This window comes from Staurois parvus, unplaced genomic scaffold (genome assembly GCF_062004578.1).
Source record: "Staurois parvus isolate SC_StPar_1 unplaced genomic scaffold, SC_StPar_1.0 ptg001432l, whole genome shotgun sequence".
NCBI lineage: Eukaryota > Metazoa > Chordata > Amphibia > Anura > Ranidae > Staurois > Staurois parvus.
This window is the reverse complement of record NW_028319228.1, coordinates 2,270,055-2,294,515: the sequence shown is the minus strand read 5'-3', so window position 1 is coordinate 2,294,515 and position 24,461 is coordinate 2,270,055. Positions and strand designations below refer to the sequence as shown.

Below are 24,461 nucleotides of genomic sequence, written 5' to 3'. Positions count from 1 at the left end.
AACTTCACTGAAGGATGTTGGGGAAGAGTACCTTCATTTACTACATACTCAGTGCAGTGGAAACAAAAAGCATGAAACACAGGTGGCTCAGAATTGGATGGTAACATATCGTTTGCCCTCTGAAAAAGCACAGTGAGGATATATATAAGCATTGTAGGTCTACTAATAATTTACAGTTCATGCAATTGGTTAGAAGTGTGAGAAGAATGGTACTATGGAAGACATAGAAGTAAAATAATAGAGCTTAACGGAACAAGCAGCTGCCTTTGTCTCCTGAAACTTTTGTAGCCATGAGTGGTGTCGAGGGAACCCTGCTCCCTTCAGTGACAATGCCAACTGGAAGGGAGAATGTGTCGCTATTCTCCTGTCTAAATGACTCTGTAGAAGGTTTCAAGCCAGCTCAATCCTCTTTGCCTGGGTGCAATGGAACATTGTATAGCTCTGAACAGAGTCCTCCTTTGCTGATGGATGCCTGGTTGGTTCCCCTCTTCTTTGCTTTGATCATGTTGGTGGGACTTGTGGGTAACTCTCTGGTCATATATGTAGTAACCAAGCACAAACAGATGAGGACAGTCACCAACTTCTACATAGGTAAGTCATTTATTATATATGGTATAAAATGACACATCTTTACATGTAAAATGATGTGTGAGAAGGGGGAAATGTTTGTGAGTTGCATCCAAAATATTGAGTTGATACATATTCTTACACAGGGTGAATATTGATGTCCTTGCTTATTAACTTCCCAAAAATCCACCCATGATGTTCAATGGTTTAATGATTACTTTAGTGGTCAAAGAACTCTACTCAGACCCATCTGTTATGCCTTATAGCAGGTGGTTGGTGGCTTTTTTTGGCACGTATTTTGACATAGTACAGTTTATACACATGTGCTATCAAGATACCTATCCATCCATTTCTGTATCATCTTCATCACCCTCTATATCTCTATGTATGATGTATGTTCAATTGATTTTGAAATTCATAATTATTATGAACCAGATAAGTGTATCACTAATGGAATTTTCATGAAACAGACAAGTACTGTATATCATGTACAGAATTTTCATAACATTTGGAACATCAACTTTGCAGCAACCACCTTGTTCATAGATATTAATTATAGATATATTTTAGCTGTAACATTACATGTATTCAGAAAAGACCATTCTAATCTTGTTTTAAATTTTCTTACTATACTAAATGATATACCAAGAAACATAATCAAAAGCATATGTGCTGGAGATAAGAAAGGAGCAGAGCACGCATATCTAATCAGCAAATATTCCTATAAGGCACTATTGAGCTTAAAAACCCCACCAAAATAAAACTAAATGTTTTGAAAGAACATTCTATGAGTAGATGTCTATCTAAATAAGTCATGAAAGCTACTTACAGATATCATTGCATTGGGCCAAGGCAAACTGGAGGCGATGACCACAATAACCCAAACATCCTAGGTGGCATTTTCTAGAGTATGGTAGAAATCTAGAATCTAAATTGTTGCTATATAAAGTTTTCTTCACTGTTTCTTTTTCATAATGTGCCCATCTGTATTGTAGACAAAATGTCAGTAATAAATTAATACAATGTAAAGGAAGTGCATTATTTTATGTTTTAGAGAGTATAATAAAGAGGATCAAATAAGTCTGCCAGGTGCAATATTCATATATGATCATGCTGGTTTGGAGCTGGCCGATATCTGGGGAAAAAAAAAATCCCAGCTTATCCACCGGTAATTTTCCACTATTTTTTTATTTATTTATTTATTTTTTTGCAAAGCGGTTGTAAACCTCAGACATAAACTATGAACAAAGCATATCCCTCTATCCCCTCCCTCCTAGATTGTAAGCTCCAAGGAGCAGGGCCCTCGAACCCCTCGTGTATCAGACTGTATTGTCATTGTACTGTCTCATGTATTGTCTCCCATTGTAATGTACAGCGCTGAGCGAACTATTGGCTCTATATAAATACTGTATAATAATAATGTAAACTTATCTCAATCCAGAGCACTAAGTGTCATTTCTGTCTGCTGTCTTGTTCCTTTACTATTAGCATGAGTCACTTCTGCCAAATTTTCCTGACACCAAGAGAAAAATGGTGACAGGGGAGGGCACAGCCTGTGATTGACAGCCCCAGCTTTGTTCCTATGTGCTGCATGAAGGGGTTGTGTCTCTTATCAGCTCTCAGAGCTCTCCTCACTGAGTGTAACATCAGCTCCCCACCCTCTGCTCCTCAGAGCTGAAAGATCCTGTGTAAATTCAGCACTTTGAAAGGACGCAGAGAAGAGAGGACAGCAAATAATCAGGTACAACTAGGGTTTGTTCAATCTCTGCGTATCACCTGAGCCCAGTCAGTTTAATAGGCATACTGTATGTAAGGGTGTACAACCACGCTAACATGTATGCCCCCTCCCTGAGAAATCCAAGCTCAGCTCTTCTGGCATACGGTTAATACCCCCCACAGCAGGCGTGCCAAAAGGGTTCAGGCTTCCTGCTAAGGTAATGTCACCCATGTGCCCATAGTCTCTCCTTTTGCAGGTGCTTCAAGTGAACTACAAGGCAGGGCAAAGAATCTGATTCACTTAATTGCTTGCCCTGTTCTTATACTCACCTTCCCTTTGCTGTCCCACTGCTCTATTTGGTTAGTGGAGGAGAGAGAAAAAGCTAAGCTTCAGGTTTATCTTGCTAGAGGTTATACAGGTCTCAGAACCCTCTGCTTGTTCCGCTAACATGACAGTAATCAGGCCTGGTGGTTGGTCACTCAACCACCCAATGCTGGCCATGGGAGGAAGAGAGGAAACTCACATTCTCCCCCATAAACAGAGGTACTGGGTATTTCTCTTTAGCTTGGGGGGGGGGGGGGGTAAAGGAAAGGCCAGTATAAGCAACCGGGGCTGATGGGGTTGGCAGTTCAATGAATCTGTTGAGTAGCTCTACATACAAGAGTTTTTTTTGTTCATTATTAAATAACTTAAAGTCTAACTTTAACATTGTCTTACCTCTGAAGCTTCCGAAACAAAAGTAGCTAAATTTCATAGCTAAATTTGGCTAACTGGAGCATGGGATCCTGGAAAGTTAGTTACCATGTTGCCATTCTTAAAGTACAACCATTATTGCAAAAACAGTACTAAAACAAAGCTTACAGATGCAAACTATCCACAACCAGCTACCCATTAATAGCATTTCATGGAGATCATGCTGCTGTGCAGCACCCTAAGAACTCAAAAAACACATGTGCCTACAATATGCAGATATACATTCTGAAAAAATTTATTCTGTAACCCATCCAGGTACATTCCACAATGCAAAGCAATGAGAATTTACTCCGAATTAAAAAATTTACCGAGGATGTTCTTCAGAGCTGCATCCAAAAAAAAGCTGAATTTGCAAGGGGCTTACAAAGCACATAAATAATACAAAATTACAAAAAAACAACAAGGAATTTAGGTGTGGATGCACAATTCTTTTAAACCAGCCTCCTGTTGTTAAGTAAATAGGACAACTGCCCACCTAGGGATGGCTTATAATATACAAAATGCTTTTTTAGCAATGTTCGGTATGAACAGTTTTACTTTAAAGTGGTTGTAAGCTTTTATACAGTATATACCCAGTGAAGTGACTTGGCTCTGATGATACACAGGTATCAAACAAATCCACCTACATATGTTGTACTTGTTTATCTGAAGCCCTCTCTTCTCTACAGCCTCCTAAACACACACTTTATACCAGCATCATAGTGATAACAGTCTCCCATGTCTGCTCCTGCATTGTCATTCAGCAATAATATGCAGTTGATGCTGGGGTGTGTGCATGTATACAGGAAGTGACTGAAATATACTGGAGAAGATCCATGGTCAGTGGTACTAAGACAAAAAAAAAAAAAAAAAGTAAAAACAGTATATTTGAAGAAAAGGCGCAACTTGTTTATGATAGATATTGATTTAGCAAACTAGATATTGTCTAGTTAGGATTTAGATATACTTATATTTAATTCATAGGAAACATTACTGTTACATATTTAAATAAAACACAATATTTTTTACTTATTGCTATAAAACATATCCAATAAAATTTCTTCATAAAGTTAGGTCAAAATGTATTCTGCTACATGTCTTTGCTAAAAAAAAAAAATCCCAATAAGTGTATTAATTGGTTTACATGAAAGTTATAGCATTTACAAGTGGCGGTGTATATATACCGGAATTGTTTTTTGTTATATACTAGTAATGGTGGTGATCAGCCTCTTATAGAGGAACTGCAGTGGGCATTCTGACACTGGGTGGGAACTGACTAACTGCCACTGACTTCCCCGGTGACACTAATACAGTGATCAGTGCTAATAAAAAGCACTGACACTGTACTAATGACACTGGGCAGGTAGGGGAGATCAAAGGGTTAACTGTGTGCTGTGTGTGTTTTACATTGTGTACTGTGTGCTGTTTTACTTGGGAGACATGCTGCTTTGTATCTCACTGCTCTGCATGTTCATGCTGACAGGAGAGAGGTCTGAGTTGTTCACACACAGATCTCGCCACTCTCAGCCCTGCCGGTGATCACTAAGTCCCGGAATCGCCATCCAGGACCCAGTGATTTACATCCCCAGCAAACAATAGCGGTGCTGGTAGGGCGGCGACCCTACCCATAAGTGCAAATCACATGTATGTGTGTGTGTACAGTGTATGTATAATATATATAATATATATAGTGTGTGAGATTTTGCACAGCAGGCAAGTGGTTAAACAATTGGAAAGTGAAGGGACAAAGTGGGGACTGGCTCAATTTCCTATCATTAAATTACAATGCAGAACCCAAGCACTGAGATCATTTGTTAAGACAGACTGTGTTTACAACTGATAGTGAGATTTTCCAGTACAAAACAGATGGTTAATTGTAGTATACATCGGGTCCAGCTATACAGGGATTGGAATTTGTCTGGTTTGTCAGAAACCAGCCAAATTTTGATCCATCTATGGGCAGGCTAGTGGTACTGCAGTCAATCAATCAACTTAAAGCGGAGCTCCACCCAAAAGGGGAAGTTCTGCTTTAAGGACTGCTCCCCATTCAGGATTGACACTTTTGAGGAGCGGGGGGAGCGGGTACCCGAATTTGACAAGTACCCGCTTCCACTTCCAGTCCGATCGCGGAAGGTGTCCTTCCTCCCTCCCTGTAGTCTTTTGGGACACGTGACAGGTACCCAGAAGACTACAGGACCATTCACAAAGCGCAGCGCTACTCGCGCATGTTCAGTGGGTGCCCGGCTTTGAAGCTGCAAGCTATCACAGCCATGTGCCCACAATGAAGATGCCGGCCTCCTGGAATACAGGATGGCCGTTGAAACGAGCTGTGGGGGACACACCGCGGGACCGAGGGACAGGTAAGTGGCTGTTTTTTAGAAGTCAGCAGCTACAGTTTTTGTAGCTTCTGACTTTTATTTTTTGATAGGTCCAGTGGAACTCCACTTTAAGTACAACCAGCCTGTCCGGTTCTCTTCACTTGATCACTGCCAGAGGCTATAGCCGCCGTCAGCGATCATTGTATTCTGCCAGTGAGTGAGGCTCCCTCTTCTCACCCCTGTCAGAACACAATAGCGCTGCGGGAGGGATTCCCCCATCAACATTGACTGTGGTGATGGAGGTATCGAGCAATTTTCTTTCTTTCAACCTGTGGTCTGTAGTTGAAGGAAAAAATTGCGTAATATATGGGCTGTTTAACTTTCTAGTCCCCTCCTTAATAGCGGAGGAAAATTTCAGTTTTTAAATTACGTCATGTGTATAAAAACATGTAATAATTACAGTATAAGGTAGCCCCCAGTAACCCCAATTTGACTGCAAAAGGGGAAGTATACTTTAGGGCTCCGTTCACACCAATGCCTTTTTTAGTGATTTTTGCAAAAACGCACTACAGTCTATTTAACATGGTTTCCTATGGAACATGTTCACATCTATGCTTTTTTGAGCTGCTGTGTTTTCGGAAAGGGTAAGGGACTCTTTTAAAAGCAAACTGTAGCATTTTTGCTACTATAGAGTTCAATGGAGAAGCTGCTCAAATGCATGGTAGTGTGTTTTTGGCACATTTTGTGTCTTGCAAAAACCACGTTAACGAAAAAAAAGAGCTGAACAAAACACATCAAAAACACGTAAAAAACACATCAAAAACACGTGTACAAAAATGCAAAACAAACTGCTAAAAGCACTGCAAAACAAACAAAAAACAAACTGCATAGATGTGAACGAAGCCTAAAACAACAACGGGGTCAAGCATAAATACCGGATTGCACAACAGAGGGGAGAAACAGAACACACTAATATTTTCATCTTATTTATGTGTTATTTTATTTTTATTTAAGTGTCAGAAAAAAATCTGATGGGTGTATAACAAACAGCACATCCCTGTGTCCTCAAATCCAGTAACTGTCAAATTAAAGCTTGTAACAACCAAAAAAAACACCACCTAAGTCTAAATTTAGACTTGCATCTACTGTAGACTGCTGCATCTCTGTCCCGTGTTCGGATCACTTTTCAGAAGCATTTGACAGGCAATGAGGAGGCAATATGACACCTCCTCACCATCTGTTTTATAAATGCTGTATCAACAGCGCAGGGTATGAATGGGTTGTGATCGATGGCGGTACTGCAGGCCAAACACAGCAGGAGCAAAGGTTTTTGTAGTGGGCATAAAGCAAAGCATTGCAGCCATGACATGAGGACACCCAAACCACTGCCTTTCCAGGTAAGCATAGGTGATTGGGGTGGTGGTGCTAATCACGCAGCTCAACCACACGTTTTTAACATCGCCCAATTGCAAGTCTAAACAAGATCTAACACAAGCAAAGTGACCTAATATATGCAGTCCAGTGTAGTTACACTGCCTTGAAAAAGTATTTATACCCCTTGAATACTTCCACATTTTGTCATGTTACCAAAACGTGAATGTATTTTATTGGGATTTTATGTGATAGACCCACAAAGTGGCACATAATTGTGAAGTGGAAGGAAAATGATAAATGGTGTTCAAAATTTTTTACAAATAAATATATGAAAAGTGTGGTGTGCATTTGTATTCAGCCCCCTGAGTCAATACTTTGTAGAACCACCTTTCACTGCAATTACAGCTGCAAGTCTTTTTGGATATGTCTCTACCAGCTTTGCACATCTAGAGTGACATTTTTGTTCATTCTTCTATGTAAAATATCTCAACCTCTGTCAGATTGGATGGAGAGCATCTGTGAACAGCAATTTTCAAGTCTTGCCACAGATTCTCAATTGGATTTAGGTCTGGACTTTGACTGGGCCATTCTAACACATGAATGTGCTTTGATCTAAACCATTCCATTGTAGCTTTGGCTGTATGTTTAGGGTCGTTGTCCTGCTGGAAGGTGAACCTCCGTCCCAGTCTCAAGTCTTTTGCAGACTCTCCCAGGTTTTATGCTAAGATTGCCCTGTATTTGGCTGCATCTATATTCCCATCAAGCCTGACCAGCTTCCCTGTCCCTGCTGAAGAAAAGTATCCCCACCATCATCCTTAAACAGAGGTGGGCGCCTTCAACTCCATCTATCATCCACATACTGTAGAATGTTGATTTAACATCTTAATTTCAACTTTTGGTAATAATTCATACCTTCCTCAATGTGACTTGAACAATTAACACTCAACCCAGACTTCATGGCACCATTGTGGAATTAGAACAGGATGGTTTCACAAATTGTTACATATCCTGTCATGTTTTTGGACAATCAAAATCTGCCTTGACACATTACATGACACCATGGTGATTGAATTAAGGAGACAGAGTTACGTGTTGCTATAAATGCTGGCTTGTGTTTCCGAGACTCATTAGAACTAAGGAAGCGACTTATATAAGTGTATACATTGCAAACCATCTTCAACATTACAGAACAAGCGGAATATAATCTAACTATTATCAACTACTGCTAGCGTTTACTGTTACAATTGACTAATAGGAGATATTGCTGCTTTATTCGTCAATTTTGGTTTGGAAGCCTAGAATGAAGAATGTTTCTTCAGTTTTAACTGAATGAATGCTGTTACTTTATGCAGAGGTAGTCCCAATGTTTGAAAATAGAGATCCTTTTGGATTATTTTTGAAATAATAATAATAATCAACATTTATCACTGAGACAGGGGATTTGTTTTTAGAATAAAGTTGGGGTTTTTTTGGTCTGTCTTGTCTACTCTCGATGGTAAAAAAGGGCTCTTTTACCAGTTCACCTAATGAGGGTAGCTGCCTTTTCCACACCATCTTTCTGAAAGCAGTTGTATTGTGTATTTTAAGAAGTAGAGAGAGAGTAGAAAAGGGTTACAACCTCTGCCAGCTGCTTGTGTTCCTGCTGGAGAGATTCTTCCGCTCTATTTGTCCTAATGACCACTGTGCATCTGGTGTGATGAACAGAAGAACGTCAACAGAAAAAATACAGATGGACTGGCCAGTGGATTGGGAATCAGTAGTGAATATCTGTTGATTGTGAATCATTCTAATCTGATGGGAATCTCAAACTCATGGATTTGCATATATTTAACTATGGAAATACCTACTCATATGCCTGTGTACCATCCAGATAGGATTAAAAAAGCCCAAAAAATGCAAGTACCAGAAATATCACAGATCAGCAGATGGAAATGTAGCAAAGGGATCATGGATGAGGAAAGTTGCTGGCAAAGCAGAATTTTAAGTGTATAGATATATAAAGTCATAAACATTCATTGGTATTTACATAAATAAGTACAGTATTGCCACATGAAATTAGAGTTCCCAGTCTGAATGCAAAACCACCTGAATGGTGTGAGATTCAGCAGCCATCAAAAGTCTATAGCTCCCAGCAGAATAGATTTGCATCTGCATAGCAGCTCAAATCCAAACACTGAGAATACTCTCTTTTGCAAAGAAATGGAAGGCTAATAAGTTTCCAGCTAGTCAGTGGAGATACTAAAATGAGGAATGAAGTCAAAATATTTAACACTCTGTGTTACAAAAGAGCATTCTAAAAATGTGTTTGTGTTAAATGAAATGTAAATTAAAAATCAAGTTGAATCACATGCTCTTATATTTCTCTAGGGTTCCAGTGGTGACCTATCTCTGCCTGAATAATAATTTTCACCCATTTGCACCCATTACATAGCCATATACCAGTGTCTTCTCTTGATAGATCTTCATAATGCAGAATTCATAAGTGAAGCCGTAAAAGAGTGCCACCTGTTGTACATTCCAGGATATCTAAAGGGCTGTAATTCAGCCCAGTGGCACCTGCCCAAAACTGACACATCAGCTATAGGTAGTGTTAGTAAGACGTGTTTACCCAAGCACTGGGATCATGATTGTGTTAGTTTAGATATAAAGGAATTGGTAGTAGTTTGTACATCAGACCAACAAAAAAGAATCACATTGGTAGAGCAACGTTATTGGTAGAGGAACAAAGTAAATTGATCCTGCTGCAAACAAATGGAAAGCTAGTCTATAATGGTGAAATGGAAACCCATATAAAGTTCATATACAGCTCATAGCTTGTATAGAAAATCAGTGATATAGTGAACACAATGAGATGCCATATGTTTGTTATATGCTACCATTCACAGTCGGCCAAGATTCGAACCATCTATAGGCAGGCTGATTGTACCCAATTCGATTGTTGTACAACTTGGGTACAACCAGGCCATTGGATTTTCAATGCGATTATTGCTCTGCGCTTTAATCGCTAGCAATAATCCCTGTGTTCTCCCAGCAGGGAAGGCTCCCTGTGGCCCCCCCACTACCGGGAGAACACAATAGCTCTATGGGAGGGATTCCCCTCATTAGCACTGTGTTGATGGGGGAATCCAACGATTTTCTATCCTGCAACCTGTGATTGTAGGAAAGAAAATTGCATCATCTTTAGCCTGCTTTAAGGAGGCTGGGAGTTAATATGCAATGTAAATAACCCTATTAGAGATGAGCGAAGTATTCAAAAATTCGATTCGACTGATTCGGCGAATTCGTGGAAAAATTTCGATTCGAGTCGAATATATTCGCTGTGAATTTAACTTAAAAAAGGGTGTTTCTAGGCTTCAGAGAGACTTAATATTAGTGCTGAACACTGTACCTTTAATTTAAATGCCCTTGGAGTCTGCTGGGGAAGAGAAATAATACTGTCAGGCAGTATGACATGCAGATGAGTGCCGTCGATCTTAGAATCACCGCACACTTCACTCATTTGGCCAGTCACGGGGCCAAAACCAGAGTGTGGAGCCACAGTGTGGCGGTGGAGGCAGCAGCAATGGGAGGCCATACAGCACCCTATGACAAAAATGGAAACCACCAGCAGTGTGAGGAAACCTGAAAGTGGCACATGGCAGAGTGTGGCGATAGAGACAGCAGCAATGGGAGGCCGTACAGGGACCCATGACACACTCTGGACCTGGCAGCAGCATGAGGAGGCGGTACAGGGGCCCATGGCAGATTACGGGCCTGGCAGCAGCATGAGGAGTCGGTACGGGGGCCCATGGCAGATTACAGGCCTGGCAGCAGCAATGGGAGGCCGTACAGGGACCCATGACACAATCTGGACCTGGCAGCAGCATGGGGAGGCGGTACAGGGGCCCATGACAGATTACGGGCCTGGCAGCAGCATTTGGAGTCGGTACGGGGGCCCATGACACACTCTGGACCTGGCAGCAGCATGAGGAGGCGGTACAGGGGCGCATGACAGATTACGAGCCTGGCAGCAGCAACTTGGACAGGAGGACGTTCAGTTTCTGCACCGTCTGGTGCGTGCTCGCAAACTGTTGTCTCTTGGAAACGGATTCCAAGAAAGACTGCTGACGGAATCCGTGAAGAGGAGTAGCAGGAGAAGGAGCATCTGAACGAGCGGAATATGCCAACAAGCGACAACAGGGGCCCATGACAGATTACGGGCCTGGCAGCAGCATGAGGAGTCGGTACGGGGGCCCATGGCAGATTAGGGGCCTGGCAGCAGCTATGGGAGGCCCGTAATCTGCCAGCACCCTATGACAAAAAATGGAACCCACCAGCAGTGTGAGGAGACCTGAAAGTGGCACATGGCAGAGTGTGGCGATGGAGACAGCAGCAATGGGAGGCCGTACAGGGACCCATGACAGACTCTGGACCTGGCAGCAGCATGAGGAGGCGGTATAGGGGCCCATGGCAGATTAGGGGCCTGGCAGCAGCTATGGGAGGCCCGTAATCTGCCAGCACCCTATGACAAAAAATGGAATACACCAGCAGTGTGAGGAGACCTGAAAGTGGCACATGGCAGAGTGTGGCGATGGAGACAGCAGCAATGGGAGGCCGTACAGGGACCCATGAGAGACTCTGGACTTGGCAGCAGCATGAGGAGGCGGTATAGGGGCCCATGGCAGATTAGGGGCCTGGCAGCAGCTATGGGAGGCCCGTAATCTGCCAGCACCCTATGACAAAAAATGGAACACACCAGCAGTGTGAGGAGACCTGAAAGTGGCACATGTTTGGGGCATGATTCATGGCGGATTTAGTCAGTTGTGTCAGGAACTGGTGGTTTGAAATCCAGACTAATCCACGCCTGATTCATTTTCACAAACGTCAGTCTCTCCACACTTTGGGTGGACAGTCGTGTCCTCCGCGGAGTTGCAATACCTCCTGCCTCACTAAACACGCGCTCCGATGCCACGCTACTGGCCGGGCATGACAGCCTTTCAAGGGCAAATTCAGCTAGTTGGGGCCAAAGGACAAGTTTCGTTGCCCAGTAGTCAAGGGGATTGTCTACCTCGGTTGGCAGGGTGCTGTCCAAGTAGGCCTAAGCCTGTTGTTTGAGGTCCTGCTCCAGGTCCACCTGATGCTGCTGCTGCTGCTGCTGCTGCGGCTGGTTAGTAGTTTCCTCACTGCGCTGGTGAAGAAAGCTACTCATCATCGACTGCAGACTGAGGCAGCCGCTGCTGGTGGAGCTGCCACTGCTCCTACCACCCCACCCCTCCCCTGCTGCCATGGCAGCGGAACGCGAGCGCACAGGGCCCACAGTGTCTGAGGATGGACGTTGGCGCAGACAGGCAGAGACCAGCTGACTACATAGGTGGTTTTTATAGTACGTTATTTTGGCCTCCCTCTCAGCAGGTGTGAAAAAGGCCACCATTTTGGAACGGTAGCGAGGGTCCAACAAGGTGGACAGCCAAAAGTCATCCCTCTGTCTGATGGTTATTATTCGGCTGTCGCTACGCAAGCAACCGAGCATGCTATGGGCCATTTGTGCCAAGGAATGCGAGGGACTCCCTGCCTCCATCTCCACAGCATACTGCCACGGTGCGTCTGGGTCCTCTGTCTCCTCCTCCTCCTCCTCTACCAGATGCTCCTGCTCCTCCACTCCTGTCCGCTGAGTGGAAAAACCACCCATTTCACTCAATAATTCCTGAGCACCAATGTCCTCCTCTACCTCCTCCTCTTCTTCCTGTCCTGCCCCCACAGGGGTCATGTGGCGTTGAGATCTGTGCGCCACGTCTACCGCACCCTGACCAGCCATTGTTAACAGCATTTGTTCCAGGACGTGCAACAGAGGAATGACGTCGTTCATCCCATAGTCCTGGCGACTCACGAATAGCGTGGCCTCCTCAAAGGGCCTGAGCAAGCGCAGGTGTCACGCATGAGCTGCCAATGGCTGACATCTAAGTTACACAGGGAGTACCTTTATCCGCTTTTAACATCAGGAAATCGGTGATGGCCTTTCGCTGTTCGTAAAGGCGGTCTAACATATGTAGGGTTGAATTCCACCTTGTTGCAACGTCACAGCATGAGGAGTCGGTACGGGGGCCCATGGCAGATTACGTGCCTGGCAGCAGCAATGGGAGGCCCGTAATCTGCCAGCACCCTATGTCAAAAAATTCAACACACCAGCAGTGTGAGGAGACCTGAAAGTGGCACATGGCAGAGTGTGGCTATGGAGACAGCAGCAATGGGAGGCCGTACAGGGACCCATGACACACTCTGGACTTGGCAGCAGCATGAGGAGGCGGTATAGGGGCCCATGGCAGATTAGGGGCCTGGCAGCAGCAATGGGAGGCCCGTAATCTGCCAGCACCCTATGTCAAAAAATTCTACACACCAGCAGTGTGAGGAGACATGAAAGTGGCACATGGCAGAGTGTGGCTATGGAGACAGCAGCAATGGGAGGCCGTACAGGGACCCATGACAGACTCTGGACCTGGCAGCAGCATGAGGAGGCGGTATATAGGGGCCTATGGCAGATTAGGGGCCTGGCAGCAGCTATGGGAGGCCCGTAATCTGCCAGCACCCTATGTCAAAAAATTCTACACACCAGCAGTGTGTGAGGAGACCTGAAAGTGGCACATGGCAGAGTGTGGCGATGGAGACAGCAGCAATGGGAGGCCGTACAGGGACCCATGAGAGACTCTGGACCTGGCAGCAGCATGAGGAGGCGGTATATAGGGGCCCATGGCAGATTAGGGGCCTGGCAGCAGCTATGGGAGGCCCGTAATCTGCCAGCACCCTATGTCAAAAAATTCTACACACCAGCAGTGTGTGAGGAGACCTGAAAGTGGCACATGGCAGAGTGTGGCGATGGAGACAGCAGCAATGGGAGGCCGTACAGGGACCCATGAGAGACTCTGGACCTGGCAGCAGCATGAGGAGGCGGTATATAGGGGCCCATGGCAGATTAGGGGCCTGGCAGCAGCAATGGGAGGCCCGTAATCTGCCAACACCCTATGTCAAAAAATTCTACACACCAGCAGTGTGTGAGGAGACCTGAAAGTGGCACATGGCAGAGTGTGGCGATGGAGACAGCAGCAATGGGAGGCCGTACAGGGACCCATGACAGACTCTGGACTTGGCAGCAGCATGAGGAGGCGGTATATAGGGGCCTATGGCAGATTAGGGGCCTGGCAGCAGCTATGGGAGGCCCGTAATCTGCCAGCACCCTATGTCAAAAAATTCTACACACCAGCAGTGTGTGAGGAGACCTGAAAGTGGCACATGGCAGAGTGTGGCGATGGAGACAGCAGCAATGGGAGGCCGTACAGGGACCCATGAGAGACTCTGGACCTGGCAGCAGCATGAGGAGGCGGTATATAGGGGCCCATGGCAGATTAGGGGCCTGGCAGCAGCAATGGGAGGCCCGTAATCTGCCAACACCCTATGTCAAAAAATTCTACACACCAGCAGTGTGTGAGGAGACCTGAAAGTGGCACATGGCAGAGTGTGGCGATGGAGACAGCAGCAATGGGAGGCCGTACAGGGACCCATGACAGACTCTGGACTTGGCAGCAGCATGAGGAGGCGGTATATAGGGGCCTATGGCAGATTAGGGGCCTGGCAGCAGCTATGGGAGGCCCGTAATCTGCCAGCACCCTATGTCAAAAAACTGAACACACCAGCAGTGTGTGAGGAGACCTGAAAGTGGCACATGGCAGAGTGTGGCGATGGAGACAGCAGCAATGGGAGGCCGTACAGGGACCCATGAGAGACTCTGGACCTGGCAGCAGCATGAGGAGGCGGTATATAGGGGCCTATGGCAGATTAGGGGCCTGGCAGCAGCTATGGGAGGCCCGTAATCTGCCAGCACCCTATGTCAAAAAATTCTACACACCAGCAGTGTGTGAGGAGACCTGAAAGTGGCACATGGCAGAGTGTGGCGATGGAGACAGCAGCAATGGGAGGCCGTACAGGGACCCATGACAGACTCTGGACCTGGCAGCAGCATGAGGAGGCGGTATATAGGGGCCTATGGCAGATTAGGGGCCTGGCAGCAGCTATAGGAGGCCCATAATCTGCCAGCACCCTATGTCAAAAAATTCAACACACCAGCAGTGTGAGGATACCTGAAAGTGGCACATGGCATGAGACACTGTGGACCTGGCAGCAGCATGAGGAGGCGGTATATAGGGGCCCATGGCAGATTAGGGGCCTGGCAGCAGCTATGGGAGGCCCGTAATCTGCCAGCACCCTATGTCAAAAAATTCAACACACCAGCAGTGTGTGAGGAGACCTGAAAGTGGCACATGGCAGAGTGTGGCGATGGAGACAGCAGCAATGGGAGGCCGTACAGGGACCCATGAGAGACTCTGGACCTGGCAGCAGCATGAGGAGGCGGTATATAGGGGCCCATGGCAGATTAGGGGCCTGGCAGCAGCAATGGGAGGCCCGTAATCTGCCAACACCCTATGTCAAAAAATTCTACACACCAGCAGTGTGTGAGGAGACCTGAAAGTGGCACATGGCAGAGTGTGGCGATGGAGACAGCAGCAATGGGAGGCCGTACAGGGACCCATGACAGACTCTGGACTTGGCAGCAGCATGAGGAGGCGGTATATAGGGGCCTATGGCAGATTAGGGGCCTGGCAGCAGCTATGGGAGGCCCGTAATCTGCCAGCACCCTATGTCAAAAAATTCTACACACCAGCAGTGTGTGAGGAGACCTGAAAGTGGCACATGGCAGAGTGTGGCGATGGAGACAGCAGCAATGGGAGGCCGTACAGGGACCCATGAGAGACTCTGGACCTGGCAGCAGCATGAGGAGGCGGTATATAGGGGCCCATGGCAGATTAGGGGCCTGGCAGCAGCAATGGGAGGCCCGTAATCTGCCAACACCCTATGTCAAAAAATTCTACACACCAGCAGTGTGTGAGGAGACCTGAAAGTGGCACATGGCAGAGTGTGGCGATGGAGACAGCAGCAATGGGAGGCCGTACAGGGACCCATGACAGACTCTGGACTTGGCAGCAGCATGAGGAGGCGGTATATAGGGGCCTATGGCAGATTAGGGGCCTGGCAGCAGCTATGGGAGGCCCGTAATCTGCCAGCACCCTATGTCAAAAAACTGAACACACCAGCAGTGTGTGAGGAGACCTGAAAGTGGCACATGGCAGAGTGTGGCGATGGAGACAGCAGCAATGGGAGGCCGTACAGGGACCCATGAGAGACTCTGGACCTGGCAGCAGCATGAGGAGGCGGTATATAGGGGCCTATGGCAGATTAGGGGCCTGGCAGCAGCTATGGGAGGCCCGTAATCTGCCAGCACCCTATGTCAAAAAATTCTACACACCAGCAGTGTGTGAGGAGACCTGAAAGTGGCACATGGCAGAGTGTGGCGATGGAGACAGCAGCAATGGGAGGCCGTACAGGGACCCATGACAGACTCTGGACCTGGCAGCAGCATGAGGAGGCGGTATATAGGGGCCTATGGCAGATTAGGGGCCTGGCAGCAGCTATAGGAGGCCCATAATCTGCCAGCACCCTATGTCAAAAAATTCAACACACCAGCAGTGTGAGGATACCTGAAAGTGGCACATGGCATGAGACACTGTGGACCTGGCAGCAGCATGAGGAGGCGGTATATAGGGGCCTATGGCAGATTAGGGGCCTGGCAGCAGCTATGGGAGGCCCGTAATCTGCCAGCACCCTATGTCAAAAAATTCTACACACCAGCAGTGTGTGAGGAGACCTGAAAGTGGCACATGGCAGAGTGTGGCGATGGAGACAGCAGCAATGGGAGGCCGTACAGGGACCCATGACAGACTCTGGACTTGGCAGCAGCATGAGGAGGCGGTATATAGGGGCCTATGGCAGATTAGGGGCCTGGCAGCAGCTATGGGAGGCCCGTAATCTGCCAGCACCCTATGTCAAAAAATTCTACACACCAGCAGTGTGTGAGGAGACCTGAAAGTGGCACATGGCAGAGTGTGGCGATGGAGACAGCAGCAATGGGAGGCCGTACAGGGACCCATGAGAGACTCTGGACCTGGCAGCAGCATGAGGAGGCGGTATATAGGGGCCCATGGCAGATTAGGGGCCTGGCAGCAGCTATGGGAGGCCCGTAATCTGCCAGCACCCTATGTCAAAAAATTCTACACACCAGCAGTGTGTGAGGAGACCTGAAAGTGGCACATGGCAGAGTGTGGCGATGGAGACAGCAGCAATGGGAGGCCGTACAGGGACCCATGACAGACTCTGGACTTGGCAGCAGCATGAGGAGGCGGTATATAGGGGCCTATGGCAGATTAGGGGCCTGGCAGCAGCTATGGGAGGCCCGTAATCTGCCAGCACCCTATGTCAAAAAACTGAACACACCAGCAGTGTGTGAGGAGACCTGAAAGTGGCACATGGCAGAGTGTGGCGATGGAGACAGCAGCAATGGGAGGCCGTACAGGGACCCATGAGAGACTCTGGACCTGGCAGCAGCATGAGGAGGCGGTATATAGGGGCCTATGGCAGATTAGGGGCCTGGCAGCAGCTATGGGAGGCCCGTAATCTGCCAGCACCCTATGTCAAAAAACTGAACACACCAGCAGTGTGTGAGGAGACCTGAAAGTGGCACATGGCAGAGTGTGGCGATGGAGACAGCAGCAATGGGAGGCCGTACAGGGACCCATGAGAGACTCTGGACCTGGCAGCAGCATGAGGAGGCGGTATATAGGGGCCTATGGCAGATTAGGGGCCTGGCAGCAGCTATGGGAGGCCCGTAATCTGCCAGCACCCTATGTCAAAAAATTCTACACACCAGCAGTGTGTGAGGAGACCTGAAAGTGGCACATGGCAGAGTGTGGCGATGGAGACAGCAGCAATGGGAGGCCGTACAGGGACCCATGAGAGACTCTGGACCTGGCAGCAGCATGAGGAGGCGGTATATAGGGGCCTATGGCAGATTAGGGGCCTGGCAGCAGCTATGGGAGGCCCGTAATCTGCCAGCACCCTATGTCAAAAAACTGAACACACCAGCAGTGTGTGAGGAGACCTGAAAGTGGCACATGGCAGAGTGTGGCGATGGAGACAGCAGCAATGGGAGGCCGTACAGGGACCCATGAGAGACTCTGGACCTGGCAGCAGCATGAGGAGGCGGTATATAGGGGCCTATGGCAGATTAGGGGCCTGGCAGCAGCTATGGGAGGCCCGTAATCTGCCAGCACCCTATGTCAAAAAATTCTACACACCAGCAGTGTGTGAGGAGACCTGAAAGTGGCACATGGCAGAGTGTGGCGATGGAGACAGCAGCAATGGGAGGCCGTACAGGGACCCATGAGAGACTCTGGACCTGGCAGCAGCATGAGGAGGCGGTATATAGGGGCCCATGGCAGATTAGGGGCCTGGCAGCAGCTATGGGAGGCCCGTAATCTGCCAGCACCCTATGTCAAAAAATTCTACACACCAGCAGTGTGTGAGGAGACCTGAAAGTGGCACATGGCAGAGTGTGGCGATGGAGACAGCAGCAATGGGAGGCCGTACAGGGACCCATGACAGACTCTGGACTTGGCAGCAGCATGAGGAGGCGGTATATAGGGGCCTATGGCAGATTAGGGGCCTGGCAGCAGCTATGGGAGGCCCGTGATCTGCCAGCACCCTATGTCAAAAAATTCTACACACCAGCAGTGTGTGAGGAGACCTGAAAGTGGCACATGGCAGAGTGTGGCGATGGAGACAGCAGCAATGGGAGGCCGTACAGGGACCCATGAGAGACTCTGGACCTGGCAGCAGCATGAGGAGGCGGTATATAGGGGCCCATGGCAGATTAGGGGCCTGGCAGCAGCAATGGGAGGCCCGTAATCTGCCAACACCCTATGTCAAAAAATTCTACACACCAGCAGTGTGTGAGGAGACCTGAAAGTGGCACATGGCAGAGTGTGGCGATGGAGACAGCAGCAATGGGAGGCCGTACAGGGACCCATGAGAGACTCTGGACCTGGCAGCAGCATGAGGAGGCGGTATATAGGGGCCCATGGCAGATTAGGGGCCTGGCAGCAGCTATGGGAGGCCCGTAATCTGCCAGCACCCTATGTCAAAAAATTCTACACACCAGCAGTGTGTGAGGAGACCTGAAAGTGGCACATGGCAGAGTGTGGCGATGGAGACAGCAGCAATGGGAGGCCGTACAGGGACCCATGAGAGACTCTGGACCTGGCAGCAGCATGAGGAGGCGGTATATAGGGGCCTATGGCAGATTAGGGGCCTGGCAGCAGCTATGGGAGGCCCGTAATCTGCCAGCACCCTATGTCAAAAAATTCTACACACCAGCAGTGTGTGAGGAGACCTGAAAGTGGCACATGGCAGAGTGTGGCGATGGAGACAGCAGCAATGGGAGGCCGTACAGGGACCCATGAGAGACTCTGGACCTGGCAGCAGCATGAGGAGGCGGTATATAGGGGCCCATGGCAGATTAGGGGCCTGGCAGCAGCTATGGGAGGCCCGTAATCTGCCAGCACCCTATGTCAAAAAATTCTACACACCAGCAGTGTGTGAGGAGACCTGAAAGTGGCACATGGCAGAGTGTGGCGATGGAGACAGCAGCAATGGGAGGCCGTACAGGGACCCATGACAGACTCTGGACTTGGCAGCAGCATGAGGAGGCGGTATATAGGGGCCTATGGCAGATTAGGGGCCTGGCAGCAGCTATGGGAGGCCCGTAATCTGCCAGCACCCTATGTCAAAAAACTGAACACACCAGCAGTGTGTGAGGAGACCTGAAAGTGGCACATGGCAGAGTGTGGCGATGGAGACAGCAGCAATGGGAGGCCGTACAGGGACCCATGAGAGACTCTGGACCTGGCAGCAGCATGAGGAGGCGGTATATAGGGGCCTATGGCAGATTAGGGGCCTGGCAGCAGCTATGGGAGGCCCGTAATCTGCCAGCACCCTATGTCAAAAAACTGAACACACCAGCAGTGTGTGAGGAGACCTGAAAGTGGCACATGGCAGAGTGTGGCGATGGAGACAGCAGCAATGGGAGGCCGTACAGGGACCCATGAGAGACTCTGGACCTGGCAGCAGCATGAGGAGGCGGTATATAGGGGCCTATGGCAGATTAGGGGCCTGGCAGCAGCTATGGGAGGCCCGTAATCTGCCAGCACTCTATGTCAAAAAACTGAACACACCAGCAGTGTGTGAGGAGACCTGAAAGTGGCACATGGCAGAGTGTGGCGATGGAGACAGCAGCAATGGGAGGCCGTACAGGGACCCATGAGAGACTCTGGACCTGGCAACAGCATGAGGAGGCGGTATATAGGGGCCTATGGCAGATTAGGGGCCTGGCAGCAGCTATGGGAGGCCCGTAATCTGCCAGCACCCTATGTCAAAAAACTGAACACACCAGCAGTGTGTGAGGAGACCTGAAAGTGGCACATGGCAGAGTGTGGCGATGGAGACAGCAGCAATGGGAGGCCGTACAGGGACCCATGAGAGACTCTGGACCTGGCAGCAGCATGAGGAGGCGGTATATAGGGGCCCATGGCAGATTAGGGGCCTGGCAGCAGCTATGGGAGGCCCGTAATCTGCCAGCACCCTATGTCAAAAAATTCTACACACCAGCAGTGTGTGAGGAGACCTGAAAGTGGCACATGGCAGAGTGTGGCGATGGAGACAGCAGCAATGGGAGGCCGTACAGGGACCCATGAGAGACTCTGGACCTGGCAGCAGCATGAGGAGGCGGTATATAGGGGCCTATGGCAGATTAGGGGCCTGGCAGCAGCTATAGGAGGCCCATAATCTGCCAGCACCCTATGTCAAAAAATTCAACACACCAGCAGTGTGAGGAGACCTGAAAGTGGCACATGGCATGAGACACTGTGGACCTGGCAGCAGCATGAGGAGGCGGTATATAGGGGCCCATGGCAGATTAGGGGCCTGGCAGCAGCTATGGGAGGCCCATAATCTGCCAGCACCCTATGTCAAAAAATTCAACACACCAGCAGTGTGTGAGGAGACCTGAAAGTGGCACATGGCAGAGTGTGGCGATGGAGACAGCAGCAATGGGAGGCCGTACAGGGACCCATGAGAGACTCTGGACCTGGCAGCAGCATGAGGAGGCGGTATATAGGGGCCCATGGCAGATTAGGGGCCTGGCAGCAGCAATGGGAGGCCCGTAATCTGCCAACACCCTATGTCAAAAAATTCTACACACCAGCAGTGTGTGAGGAGACCTGAAAGTGGCACATGGCAGAGTGTGGCGATGGAGACAGCAGCAATGGGAGGCCGTACAGGGACCCATGAGAGACTCTGGACCTGGCAGCAGCATGAGGAGGCGGTATATAGGGGCCCATGGCAGATTAGGGGCCTGGCAGCAGCTATGGGAGGCCCGTAATCTGCCAGCACCCTATGTCAAAAAATTCTACACACCAGCAGTGTGTGAGGAGACCTGAAAGTGGCACATGGCAGAGTGTGGCGATGGAGACAGCAGCAATGGGAGGCCGTACAGGGACCCATGACAGACTCTGGACTTGGCAGCAGCATGAGGAGGCGGTATATAGGGGCCTATGGCAGATTAGGGGCCTGGCAGCAGCTATGGGAGGCCCGTAATCTGCCAGCACCTTATGTCAAAAAATTCTACACACCAGCAGTGTGTGAGGAGACCTGAAAGTGGCACATGGCAGAGTGTGGCGATGGAGACAGCAGCAATGGGAGGCCGTACAGGGACCCATGAGAGACTCTGGACCTGGCAGCAGCATGAGGAGGCGGTATATAGGGGCCTATGGCAGATTAGGGGCCTGGCAGCAGCTATGGGAGGCCCGTAATCTGCCAGCACCCTATGTCAAAAAATTCTACACACCAGCAGTGTGTGAGGAGACCTGAAAGTGGCACATGGCAGAGTGTGGCGATGGAGACAGCAGCAATGGGAGGCCGTACAGGGACCCATGAGAGACTCTGGACCTGGCAGCAGCATGAGGAGGCGGTATATAGGGGCCTATGGCAGATTAGGGGCCTGGCAGCAGCTATGGGAGGCCCGTAATCTGCCAGCACCCTATGTCAAAAAACTGAACACACCAGCAGTGTGTGAGGAGACCTGAAAGTGGCACATGGCAGAGTGTGGCGATGGAGACAGCAGCAATGGGAGGTCTCCCATTGTCCCAACATGGCCCAAATAGTCCCAACATGGGCCCCCTGGCCACGCTTGACTTTCTGGCCACATAGTCGACATACGGCTACGTTTACTTCCTCGGGCGGCTTGACGAAAAATTGCCACACCGCCGAGTAGGAAACTTTGCCCCCGATACTCCTCACTGGCTGACTGCTGCTTCCTCCGTGCACACCGGCACCACTACTGGCCGTGGTGGTAGGCTGCAGTGGAGCTGGTGCTCTACTCCGTGGCCGTTTGGCTCCACTGACACTGCTTCCACTGACACTACTGCGACCCTGCTGCTGTCTCCTGGGCAACCCACCGACTGTTTCGCTCACTGCCAAGCTGCCACCCTCTTCTCCTGATGATGCGGAAGAAATTGACTGATGACGATGAGGCTGCCAAGTGCGATCAACCTCCTCATCATCAAGTAGGGTCTCCGCCTCACTACTAGCCCCCTCGGCTGCGTCTGGGTCAGGAGACAGACCTGTCTCTAGACCGGCTACCGGGCCACTCTCCTCGCCACTACTTCTTCGCCTAGCTGCTGAAAAGGCGGATGTCTCCCCCCGTTCCTGACCGCCCTCTGTTAGCTCTTCCTCACTGTACAGTGGGGCTGAGCCCACAGCATGCGATACTTCGCTTGGTGAGGGAACACCAAAGGACAGGGGCAGGTAGAGGACACGTGATTTCAGTGGGCTAGGTCCCGGGCCATGCCAACTAACGGTTGTGTCTGACGTACCCACCGACCGTTGGCTGTAGGTGTCAGAGGTGACCTGGGAAGAGGAAGACGACCGAGCCAACCAATCGATGACGGCAGGGTTGTCGGTGGAGACACGACCGCTGGATGACACCGGGAGCACTGGCCTCTGGCTGCGAATAGTGCTGCCTCGACCCCTTCCTCTGCTGCCACGTCTGCTCGCTCCTAAAACATTGCCTCCTCTGCCACTCCTCTGCATGTTGTCTGACATACTCTTTAATTAAACGATTATGTGTCCCTGAGTAACAATTCTGTGTCCCTGAGTAACAATTCTGTGTCTGTGCGAGTAACAATTCTGTGGCCCTAAGTAACAGTTCTGTGGCCCTCAGTAACAATTCTGTGTCTGTCCCTGAGTAACAATTCTGGCCCTAACTAAAGTTTCTGTGGCCCTAAGTAACAATTCTCTGGCACTCAGTAACAATTCTGTCTGTCCCTGAGTAACAATTCTGTGGCCCTAATAACGTTTCTGTGGCCCTAAGTAACAATTATCTGGCACTCAGTAACAATTCTGTCTGTCCCTGAGTAACAATTCTCTGGCACTCAGTAACAATTCTGTCTGTCCCTGAGTAAAAATTCTGTGGCCCTAAGTAAAGTTTCTGTGGCCCTGAGTAACAATTCTCTGGCACTCCGTAACAATTCTGTCTGTCCCTGAGTAACAATTCTCTGGCACTCAGTAACAATTCTGTCTGTCCCTGAGTAAAAATTCTGTGGCCCTAAGTAAAGTTTCTGTGGCCCTGAGTAACAATTCTCTGGCACTCCGTAACAATTCTGTCTGTCCCTGAGTAACAATTCTCTGGCACTCAGTAACAATTCTGTCTGTCCCTGAGTAAAAATTCTGTGGCCCTAATTAAAGTTTCTGTGGCCCTAAGTAACAATTCTCTGGCACTCAGTAACAATTCTGTCTGTCCCTGAGTAACAATTCTCTGGCACTCAGTAACAATTCTGTCTGTCCCTGAGTAACAATTCTGTGGCCCTAATAACGTTTCTGTGGCCCTAAGTAACAATTATCTGGCACTCAGTAACAATTCTGTCTGTCCCTGAGTAACAATTCTCTGGCACTCAGTAACAATTCTGTCTGTCCCTGAGTAAAAATTCTGTGGCCCTAAGTAAAGTTTCTGTGGCCGTGAGTAACAATTCTCTGGCACTCCGTAACAATTCTGTCTGTCCCTGAGTAACAATTCTCTGGCACTCAGTAACAATTCTGTCTGTCCCTGAGTAAAAATTCTGTGGCCCTAAGTAAAGTTTCTGTGGCCCTGAGTAACAATTCTCTGGCACTCCGTAACAATTCTGTCTGTCCCTGAGTATGAATTCTGTGGCCCTAACTAGCGTTTCTTTGTCCCTAAGTAACAGTTCTGTGGCCCTGAGTAACAATTCTGTGTCTGTGCGAGTAACAATTCTGTGGCCCTAAGTAACAGTTCTGTGGCCCTCAGTAACAGTTCTGTGTCTGTGCGAGTAACAATTCTGTGTCTGTGCGAGTAACAATTCTGTGGCCCTAAGTAAAGTTTCTGTGGCCCTCAGTAACAGTTCTGTGTCTGTGCGAGTAACAATTCTGTGTCTGTGCGAGTAACAATTCTGTGGCCCTAAGTAAAGTTTCTGTGGCCCTAAGTAACAATTCTCTGGCACTCAGTAACAATTCTGTCTGTCCCTGAGTAACAATTCTCTGGCACTCAGTAACAATTCTGTCTGTCCCTGAGTAAAAATTCTGTGGCCCTAAGTAAAGTTTCTGTGGCCCTGAGTAACAATTCTCTGGCACTCCGTAACAATTCTGTCTGTCCCTGAGTAACAATTCTCTGGCACTCAGTAACAATTCTGTCTGTCCCTGAGTAAAAATTCTGTGGCCCTAAGTAAAGTTTCTGTGGCCCAGAGTAACAATTCTCTGGCACTCCG

At 48.8% G+C, this 24,461-nt stretch overlaps 1 protein-coding gene across 1 annotated transcript in view; it reads left to right on the top strand.

Annotated features, from left to right (window-relative positions):
• The first annotated feature begins 262 nt into the window (after nt 1-262).
• The window catches only part of LOC149436009 (G protein-coupled receptor 54-like), a 204,771-nt gene continuing 180,572 nt past the window's right edge, over nt 263-24,461 (top strand). Inside the window, exon 1 of the mRNA XM_089662092.1 lies at nt 263-591. Within this exon, the coding sequence (XP_089518218.1) occupies nt 291-591 (301 nt within the window). The 5' untranslated portion in view covers nt 263-290. The remainder of the gene's footprint in view (nt 592-24,461) is intronic.